We start from the raw sequence: 10339 nt of genomic DNA, 5'->3' as shown, positions 1-10339 counted from the left end.
TTAAGATATGTGAACCATGTAATATAGCACCTACGGTTGATCGCTAAAGGAAGTACATCTCAAATGCAATATCACCAAATCAGAGTGAAAGGAACTTATGTTTCTTACATGGAGAAGTGTATATGTATGCATTACCGATATCCCAAAGACTGATGATGGAAAGAAAATGAGTGGACAATGTGTGGCCTTACTTTGGGCTCTTGACTACGAGGATGCATTAGGCCTGGGAAGACCCCTATCCCTCTCCTATTGGGTATCGCTGTTGAACAATTACGTGCTATGAAAAATTACCTGCCTGAATTTGCATCTCTTGATAAAACCATCCATCTACAAAACCATTGCCAATCTGGTTCTCCCCAAAAAACAAACAACCTTTGATCCTAAAAAGTACCACGGCAGAACGAACAAGACAAGGTGGCACCTGACCCCTCCCCCCAACCCCTAATTAGCCAGTCAAAATATTTTTCTCTTTTTTTTCAAATCCAGATTCTTGTAAAAATTCTTCAATAATTATTATTTTAATCATTATTTATAAAAATAGATCTTCTTTCTCTTTATTTTTTCATTTTTTCTAAACGCATTTTCAAGCAAAGAGATTTTCTCTTTGGCAACAGTGTGTGTGTGTGTGTCTGTCTGTCTTTTTTTGTTTCGTCAACAGGAATGCTAACCCATCCCTTCCCTCTCCCTGTCTCCCGATCCCTCGTGAGGAAAGACATGTGTTCTGTTTGCAGTACAAAACAAAACAATGTTAGAAATTTCTTCTGCATTAGAGAAAAGGGATGGCGTCATCCCTGTCAATTTACTTGGGGGGGTTTAATAATATACACCAAAACAAATGAATGAATGATCACCGATTGTATTTTCAAAAAGAGCCCCCTCCCATTCTCTTCCCAGGGAGGCGTTATACTAACGACAGTGGATCCGGATTTCAAAAGAGAACAAAAGGAAAAAAACCTGAATCAAGACCAAGAGAGTTCAATCTAAAGAAGGACATTCTCTTCTTTGAAATAAGGGCGGACTGGTTTTGCTACTGTTTTACAGAGAGAAGAGAAAACAAAGAAACAACCACAATAACTCAAAGGATATACAACAGAATGCCTGTACCACTTACAGGTCTTCCAAATCATTAATATTTTCTGTTTTTCAATTTTTCTAATACTTAGGCAACATTGGCTTATAGGTCCAAAGGTATATTATAAGCCATATCCAGTTCTCTTTAGTTGGTTTGTTGGTTGTTTGTGTTCCTGTTTGGAGTAGGCTAGCTGTGTGGGCTGAGGTGGGTGTTTGTTAGTAGTGGTGTTTTTTTTTTCTTTTTTACGGGGCTACACGAGAGTGGAGAGGGAGTTCAGGACTTGTGGGTCTTGTTGGTCTTGAAGGACACCTGCAATACGCGGTCTCCCAGCCGGTACCCATTCAGACTAGCGATGGCCATGGCCGCTTCATCGTAGTTTGTCATGGTGACAAAACCGAACCCCTTGCACTTGTTGGTGTTGAAGTCGCGAATCACTTTGACGTTGTTGACGGCGCCGAACGGCCCAAAGAGCTGCCACAGGACGCTCTCGTCTGAGTCTGGAGACAGGTTGTAGACGAAGATGCACCAGCCCGTGCCGGTGTGTCCAGGAATATTCATCCCTACTAGACTGGTCATGCTATCTATGGTGATGGGAGAGAACCTGAAAACAACAAGAGACAGAGAGAGACAGATAGGGGTGTGGAGAGAAGGAGAGGGAGAAAGAGAGAGACATGTTTTAGAGAAGTTGTTTTCGCAGTGTGGTTGCCAACATCACTGGAAAGAAAGCCAGTTGAGTGACCCTAGCTTTTCACACCATCTTAACACATGAAGCTGCAGAACATCAGTGGCACATTAGAACAACAGATTAGCTCTAGCATCTACACTAACTCACCTACACTCCAACCTAATTGCGCAAGCTGTCTGACAGGGACCGGCCTCTCTGCAGCGTTAGCGTCTTTTGAATCTATTGCTCTTGATTTAAGATGATTTGAAGTTTCGGTTCAATATCTGCTCTGTGCTGAAAGGAAGGCGCCTGGTGGCTTTTTGTATGCAATCTGAAAAGGCTGCACTGTAGACTGCGGGAGAGCTGCATGAAAATGCCATTCGCACAGGCGCACGAGACACAGCACTCCTTTCTTTCTTTCACTGTCTTCCTGAGTGGATCTATTGGAGAAACTAAATTGCAGGAACTCGTCACATTAATACCTCTCGAATTCATGGGAGATTTAGAATGCAACTGAGTAAATCTGCTCTCCTTCCTCTTGTAATCCTGCCTTTTTCTCCCTCACTCGCTTTTCTTTCTCTTGATACAGAGATTTGAATGCTCAGTTGACTTCAGTTAATTGCCTTTCCGCTTAAAGGAAATTTCCACTTTAAATAAAAGGTAAATTGGATAAAAGGTTCATTTCATATGCCACTTCTTCAGGAATGACTATAGGCATTATTGGGGGGTGCTTTAATTGAGATTTCCGCTTAGCTGCAGACGCTCTAGCATAGCTGTTGTTGGTAGCGAGCAAAAGGGTCGTGCAAGTGTGCGTGTTTATGTGCAGGGCAGGGTGGGGTGTCGAGAGGGGAAAGCAGTGAGCAGCGGGTGGAAAATGGAAGCGGTGCTTTCGAGCTTGCCTGGCGTGGGGAACAGAGTGTATTCCACCCACACCCTCAGTGGCTCCGCAGTGTATGACTGTGATCGATAACGCTGCGCGGACCACAGGGCCGGCCAATTCCCTGCTTCTTGTTTTGCCAAGAATTACTCAGACGTTTCATCTGCGCTTTAGCTGCCGCGTCCTGGCAAAAGTCGACGCGTCTGTCTCTCTCTCCATCCACCCCACCCCCCCGCTCCCCACCGTCTTTTGTGCCGCGTCGACCGCGTCTCATTATGCAAACGAGGAGCATAATTGCACATCGGCTCACTTTACGTTCGCTGACAAGCAACCATCTCATAACTTCAATTACGGCGTGTTTCTGTGTAAATAATGAATCCGGCACCATTACTCATCTTTGAGAAGAAGGGCGCAAGGAGAGAGAGAGAGGAAAAAATGGCTGCATGGTAATTTGGATGCCAGTCATCTGCGCGAGTGCGTGAGGGCCAACGTAGCTTTAACGCGCGCACGCACGGGAGGAGAAGGCTCCTGTCTATTCGAGCAGAGGCCGCACGCGCGCTCCTGTCTGCTCGTCATTTCGACCGAAGGGAAAACAGTTGGACAAAGGAGTTGCATAGCAACAAGCAGCTGACCTGCAGCCAGCCCACTGCCGTATACTGTCCACCTTCGCCCGTCGCCGCTCACTTCTGCCTCTGTTAATTACCTTTCACCACGTGCTCCGTAGTACACAAAGCACCCCCCACCCCACCCTCCACCCACTTCTTGTTTCCCTCTCGAGGAAGACATGCCTGTATGATTTGTGCGCACGGCCCTCTCCGCCACTTTGACAGCTAATCGCAGTCGGAGTAAATAATCAGAGCGCTTTTGTCTCGCCATTATTGCTTCAGATGCTCTCTGCCTTGTTTGCATATCTTGCTTCATTGTCTAGGTTCATCGGATTCACCTTGTGGCTTCTGTAATTTGTAACTTCTATTTTCTCTTCCCTTCCCAAATGTAATGTCTGAATATGCTGAACATATTAGCTAGCTAGGTAGAGATCAGTGAAGCTGAAACCTGCCACGTTTTACGTTGTGGATTTTCAACAGGCAGCCAATGTTGGTTTTCTAAAGTGAATATATGTGGAAGAAACCTTTGACGTTTTGTACTGTACTTGTACTGTATTGCCTTGAATTTACTTTTACCTTTACTTTCGCACTGAATTAAAATAAATATATAATCTTTAAAAGAAACATCATCAGTGCTTGTTTATTAACTAAACTAAAAATCAGTGTATTGTGTGTGAAGATGTGTTCTAAAGAAGAACTCCATAAGCAGTATGTTTGCCAATACTGAAGGTCTTGCTAAAGCCTGAGTAGACTGATAAATCAATAAGATAATCAGTTATTAATCTCAGTGTTACTGAGCTCTGCTAAAGCCTGAGTAGACTGATAAATCAACAAGATAATCAGTTATTAATCTCAGTGTTACTGACCTCTGCTAAAGTCTGAGTAGACTGATAAATCAACAAGATGATCAGTTATGTATCTGTGTGACTGAGCTCTGCTAAAGCCTGAGTAGACTGATAAATCAACAAGATGATCAGTTATTTATCTGTGTGACTGAGCTCTGCTAAAGCCTGAGTAGACTAATAAAGTGATTATCACTTATTAATTTCATTGAGGAACACTTAATATATTACATCAGCACAATTTTGGATTTCAATTTTAGTCACTTTTGGCAATAACTGTGTTAATAAATGTTACACATTTGAACCAAGTAAATTCAGTGATTTACTAGTTATTTACTACTTACTGACTACATATTCAAGCCAAGAAAAGAAATGATTACACTGCATCAATTTGACATCATTTTGCTACTAAAAATGCTAAAATATGCAACAAAATGTCAGAAGCTGTAACACATAGACAAAAGACATCATCTCGCTACTCTTCCACAAGGGCACAAAAGCAAACAGCACATGAGCAAAACCCAGGTGTTCAGAGGTTGCACTACGTGCAGTGAAACACAACGTTTCCTGCAGGGATCCAGGTAAACTCTCACCCCTCCTCCGCCTCACTCTTACCCTCCTCATTCAAAATAGGACAGAGCATTAAAGGTGCAGTGGTAGGAGTTTATGTTAAAATAGCATGAATCATTTAATGAGACTCATGGCCAACACTGGTCCCTGAAGCATTTTTGTTGTTTCTAACAGCTTTTCAGTTCCTACCCCCAGCCATATGTCTAATATTGCTATGAAAATAAAAGTAGCAGCCAGATTGTGATTGCAGTAACACCTACGTCATTTTGATGGGTTTTAGACCTGCAGTTGGGTGTCCAGAGGCTTATAGGATTTCAAAACAGTGATAAATTGGATCATAGCAGTATGACTGTGAAGATCCTGAGCTAGGCGGAGTCTGGGCTCGAGCCCCTGAATCCTATGGCAGCCACGCCTCTATACAAGGGCTACACATAATAAAACACAGAAAATATCAAATGTGATACAAAACTCAAAAATCTGCAGTAATCATCATCATCAAATAATGCATACTCAACACTAGAAAATATGAAAGATAATCTGGCTTTTTAAGCACTAGAGTGGTTGGTGGTTTGAAATCAAGCAGAATCAAGTAAAAACAATCAAACTTAAGCAACGGAAAAAACCTTGAACTGAACGGAATGCAAGTGACTGTTCAGAAAATGAAGAATCAAAAAAACGATAGAAATCATTTTGTCAACATGGACATCTGGCATTCGGTGAAGTTTAATTACCTCTTAACGCCATAGGCCATATTAAGCAAATTGTCCAGCCTGTGAAGAGAAGGAGGGTTCTGGGGTTAATGCCAGGCAGATGGTCTACTCACTCAATGGAACTAATGCTACAGCCCTGCGTTGCTGAAGGAAGACGCCCATCCAGCAATGGGCCATTACACTGTTCAGCCCCATCAGGCATCTCGCAGAGTCAGTCACTAAGCTACCAAAGTACAAGTCTAGCAGCGGTGCTAACATTAATTTGGAAGGCCAGTCCACCGCCCACCCGGTGCCAAACAGACTCAGTGTCATTGCTAATGTAGCTTACGGCCGCACAGAGGAGCAGGAGTCTAGCAGTGTTATGACTTCAGACAGTTTTTGATTGATATATTGGTGGATGGAGTCTCAGAGTTGAAATTCAATATAATACTGCAATTGAATGATAAACACATTATTTTCTTATCCTGAGTTCTGTCATTGTAATGGCTTTGTATTTGTGACAGATGATTTTCAGACTGATTTGAGGGACTGTGGCACACAGGGAATTCACCAATATCAAACAATTAGCTATCAAAGAATGGATTCATGTCATGTACAGGATCATGTAAAAATGATATGCTGGTGGTATGAATGAAACTGTCTCCAGGGTTTTGCACCTTTTAGTGCAAGCGAAATGTTCAGTAATTTAATATGACATTTGAATGAAGTTTGAGGCAGAATGTAATGGAACATTAAATAGAGGTGTCTGTCGCTCTCATTCTCTCTCTCTTTTTCTCTTTCGCTAGTCTCTTCATTAGCCCTGGTGACCCGCTGGGCCGGTGCATTAAGCTCTCATCCTCATCAGTCACTCTCGTTTTGGGTTCCCGTCTGTTTGGCCACTCCACGACCTCCATCCCTCACATGGCCTGCCCCTGTCTAATATCTTATTAAGCCTTGTCAAGATGGCCGACAGGGCTAATTAACGCTTTCACACAATTTAGACCAAACTTTTTCTCACAAATAAACAAACTCTCATAAACACACACATTCATGCTGACTCTGTGAGCTCAGGAGTTGGTGGCTCTACTCTGTCAACTTGACAAAAAAGGCTCCGCAATGAAACCAAAACCAGGGCATTCAACGTGCCGCATCATTAAGGCGCCAATTAGCCAATTAGCCAGGCAGGTTGCACTGTGGGTAAATGAGTTAATTGGAGAGGGGGCTTTGAGGTGCAATAGCGGGTTTCTATCTGAGCCTGGTCTGGCCGTGCCTACGGCTTTTCACACCATCTCCCCAAATAAACATAGCACAATAGTACCTTTGTGTGGCCACGAAATGCATGCAAATGTAAGACATCCTTTTCATTATTATTCAGTTATAATTGTTTTTGATGTATGGGGGATTAATTACTGATTACTATCATTAGCATTACAGTACAGTTGTAATTGCCAAGCACGATTCATTTGTGTTAATGTGTGATCTGGGGCATCTAGATTGTACAACTGAACAGATTATGAAGAAGAAATAAGTAAATGGTATTTTATCAAGAGAATGAGAAACATAACACTACTAATTTCAACTTGCTTTATAATATTTTGACATTACCAGACTGGATATGCTGTTAACCAATTGTTAATGGTGACTAGTGACATGGAATTGAGATGAAAGGGTGGTGGTGTGTTAATGAAACAGAATCGTCATGGTGACATTGTGAACGACAGAACCCCACTGTCTCTTATAAACAGTCCTTCAGTCCTTTTTTGTCATGTTCATTCTTGTTTTTTTTTTTTTTAATTACGGGGTTTGGGGGGGCAACTCATTCTGAAAACTGTCTAGTATCTTACAAGCTTCAATTGAACTCCACAGTCAACAATGATAAAGGTACAATCCCATTTTGCATGTCTGACATTGGAGGAACCACCAGTTTGGAATTCTATTGAATTATGGGTTAAAGTAGACTCTGTAGACAACATTGTTCGGCTATCATAATTTCTTTATGGAAGTTGCTGGTTTGCAGCCTGGCTGGCTGGCTTTACCTGAACCTCTGGGCTTGGTGGTGCAGGGGGCCGGGATAGCGGCGGTTGGGGGACTGGTAGAGCTGGGAGAGGAGGGCCTGGCTGGTCTTCTGGCTGGGGTTGTTGGCAAACTTCACTGTGATGGGTTCTGCTGCTCCGGAGGGCTTCTGTCCGTTCAGACCCTTGATGGCTTCCTCTGCCTCTATCCTCTTATCAAAGCGAATGAAGCCCACCCCGCGTGAGCCACCTGCAGGGCCAGCACATCACAAACACAACAGATGTTACATTTACAGGCTTTATCTTATACTAACAGGTTGTATTCTAGTGCACATATCAGTACCCTGCTAAAGCACAATTTTCACATGGGCATGTTGGTCTGCTAATCTAAGTAAGACAATGTAAACAGCAAGGTTTTAGGACCTTAGTTTTGTGGAGATGAATGTGATCTTGTAACAAGAATATATGTCTGGGGACAACCCTTGCTCCATCTAAATCCTGTCCCAAATTCCTTTATTCTATTTTCTCTTAACATCTACAGTACAATTGATAACACAAGAAAAACAAGCTAGAGAGCAAAAAGCTGTCGTTTGCTAACAGATCTGTTTTTCCCTTACATAATGTAAGTTTTACCGCATGTAATGTGTTCTACGCACATGTGACATTCAGGTAGTTATGTGGTGTTTTTGGAGAACGTTACACTCCACCCTAAGAAGTCTATGGTCTCACCCACATTTAGCCCAAAATTTTCAGGGTTGTCCCCAGGTCTTCTTGTTATGAGATCATGTCTGGCCTCATGAGACTAAGTCAAGGTTAGCATGATTAAGAAAAGGCTGATCCAAGCTGATCAGATTATCTGAGGTATATTTTTTGCAGTACGGCGTACAATAGATGATGAGGAATTATGAGTGACAAAAGGTGAGCAAGCTCGCAGATTTGGGGGAAGGCAGACTTGGTCCTCAGAAACAGACATCTTGATATGCTTACATGGAAGGCATCATGCTGATATTTTGAAATGGTAGAAAACTTGCAAATGTCTTGGTAAAATGTCTTGGGACTAACTAAGAACTTAAGTGGGCTTTTTTTTTTTGTGCATGTAAACGTAGATAGTAGAAACTCACTTTGACTCTCGCTTGGTGACACGCACACACATACTCAATCCATTCTCTTTATATGGAGACAGAGCAGCCATACATATGACTTGATGTTGAAAATGGCGGATGACAGTGATGTGCGGTCCATGTGTGACGGCTGCTATTGCCGGTGTCACATTATGCAAATGAGCCGTGAGCGAACGGCAAGACTTCATTGGCTGCCCCGCATTCCGCCGCTCTCAGGCAGACGTGCAATTTGTTTTCCTTTCTTCACGAGAGGATGGAGATATTGTATAGGGGCAATGCTGCCTGCTGGTGTGGAAATGGAGTGTGTATGTGTGTGTGCTTGTGTGTAGGGGCAGCGATTGTTCTCCCAGTTATGTGTGAGTGTATCGTGTCCTGTTCCATCTCAAGCTGTGCAGCTTGCATAAGCTGACGGCCACACGCTACCGCATGGCATGCCGCGCGCCGGTGACATTTCTGTGGTTTCCTAGGCAATGTTTTTGACCGCCACCTGAAAGTAACATTTAAAAGAGCCTGGCTGGCTTGGAGGCCTTTTGTTGGGCTGGTTTTTAATGAGATGGCTCCTACTGCTCCAGGGAGGTGAGCGGGGAGACGACTCGCCTAGAGAACCATTTGCATAATACACTGTGTGTGCGTATGTTTGTGTGAGTGTGGGTGCGAGAGTAAGGATGTGCGTGTGTGTATTGGCAGCCTGGCATCTACACACATGCATTTTTATATTGTCACTTCACCCTCCGTCACTGTGCCTCTCGCTCTTATTGATGGTTTCTGTTTCGGGGCTCTATTGCTGCGGCTTAGTGTTACTGCTGTCTTACTGTTACTGCTGTCTTACTATTCAAATCAGACTCTTTTGATATATGCAGCTCTCGGAGCAAACATTTGTACACACATCTCTTCAATGCAACAAGCTTTCATTCAGCCTGTCTCTGCATTACACACCCTCTCTCTCTTTCTCTCTCTCCAGCTTTTTTTGTCTCTCTTCGCCAGCATCATCCCTGACAGCTTTTCCTTTCTCTCTCCCAGCCTTCCTACAACCTGTTCTCTTTAATTAGTCTGACAGAAAGAAAAGCAGAAATAAAGCAAGCGCATGCATTATTCTGCGCAGTTTACAATGCATGGTCTGCCCCCCTGGTTTCTGCTGAGTGAAACTGAGGTCAACACAGATTCCTTAGAAAGTAGAACAGACAAAGTAAGACGAGATGACAATTCTCTTTCTGTCTCTGTCTGTGAAGTTTAACATACTACAAATAAAAAACTAAAAAGATATGACAGGGAGAACTGTAACTAGAAGACCAGCAAAGGCCAGTCTGCATGAATGCTTAAAGCTTAGAAACCTTAGAAAGTGAAAGCCATCCCTGTTTTGTTTTTAGGCCTATGAATGCGCCACTGTGCTTATGTTTGTGCTTGCATTCAAGTCCATGTGTAAAAGGGTGACAGTCAGAAAGCATAGGTCAAAGATCAAGGCCTAGGTCATATGTCAATATCTGTGCATCACTGCACTTGTTTATGAGCACTGCTTCACATTCCTCCTTAAACTGGTATGGCAGAAACACTTTCTGACCATAGCACCTTAACAAGGGCTCACACATGTTCATATCAAATATAAAAAGTAGGGATGCACCGATATGGGAAATGTGAGTTGATGCTGATACCAATTCCAATAATGAGCATTACATAAAAAATTACATAAAGTTCAATGACTTTAACTCACTCTTTCAGGGTGTATAAGCTTGTTGGTTAATACCTAACTAGCCAGTGTGGTTGGAGAAGTCACTAGTGTTAAGCCTAACCCATTTCCTTTTGAAGAAACAATTTATATTAGGTAACATTGGTAAAGTGAACACTAACCCCATACCCTACCCTTTACTCTTTCACTTTGAAGGTGCAATT

The 10339-nt window shown here is 42.8% G+C and overlaps 1 protein-coding gene across 9 annotated transcripts in view; it reads right to left on the bottom strand.

Annotated features, from left to right (window-relative positions):
* Window positions 1–1209: 1209 nt before the first annotated feature.
* The window catches only part of elavl4 (ELAV like neuron-specific RNA binding protein 4), a 97372-nt gene continuing 88242 nt past the window's right edge, over window positions 1210–10339 (bottom strand). For 6 of the 9 annotated variants that reach the window (XM_017693532.2, XM_017693540.2, XM_017693536.2 and 3 more), the window contains 3 exons: window positions 7356–7590; window positions 5362–5400; window positions 1210–1673 (listed from right to left, as the gene is read on the bottom strand). In XM_017693532.2, coding sequence (XP_017549021.1) covers window positions 1346–1673; window positions 5362–5400; window positions 7356–7590 — 602 coding nt within the window. In that variant the 3' untranslated portion in view covers window positions 1210–1345. The remainder of the gene's footprint in view (window positions 1674–5361; window positions 5401–7355; window positions 7591–10339) is intronic. The other 3 variants (XM_017693533.2, XM_017693534.2, XM_017693535.2) reach the window with 3 other exon arrangements.

Source organism: Pygocentrus nattereri, chromosome 28 (genome assembly GCF_015220715.1).
Source record: "Pygocentrus nattereri isolate fPygNat1 chromosome 28, fPygNat1.pri, whole genome shotgun sequence".
NCBI lineage: Eukaryota > Metazoa > Chordata > Actinopteri > Characiformes > Serrasalmidae > Pygocentrus > Pygocentrus nattereri.
This window is presented reverse-complemented; position numbering and strand designations above follow the sequence as displayed.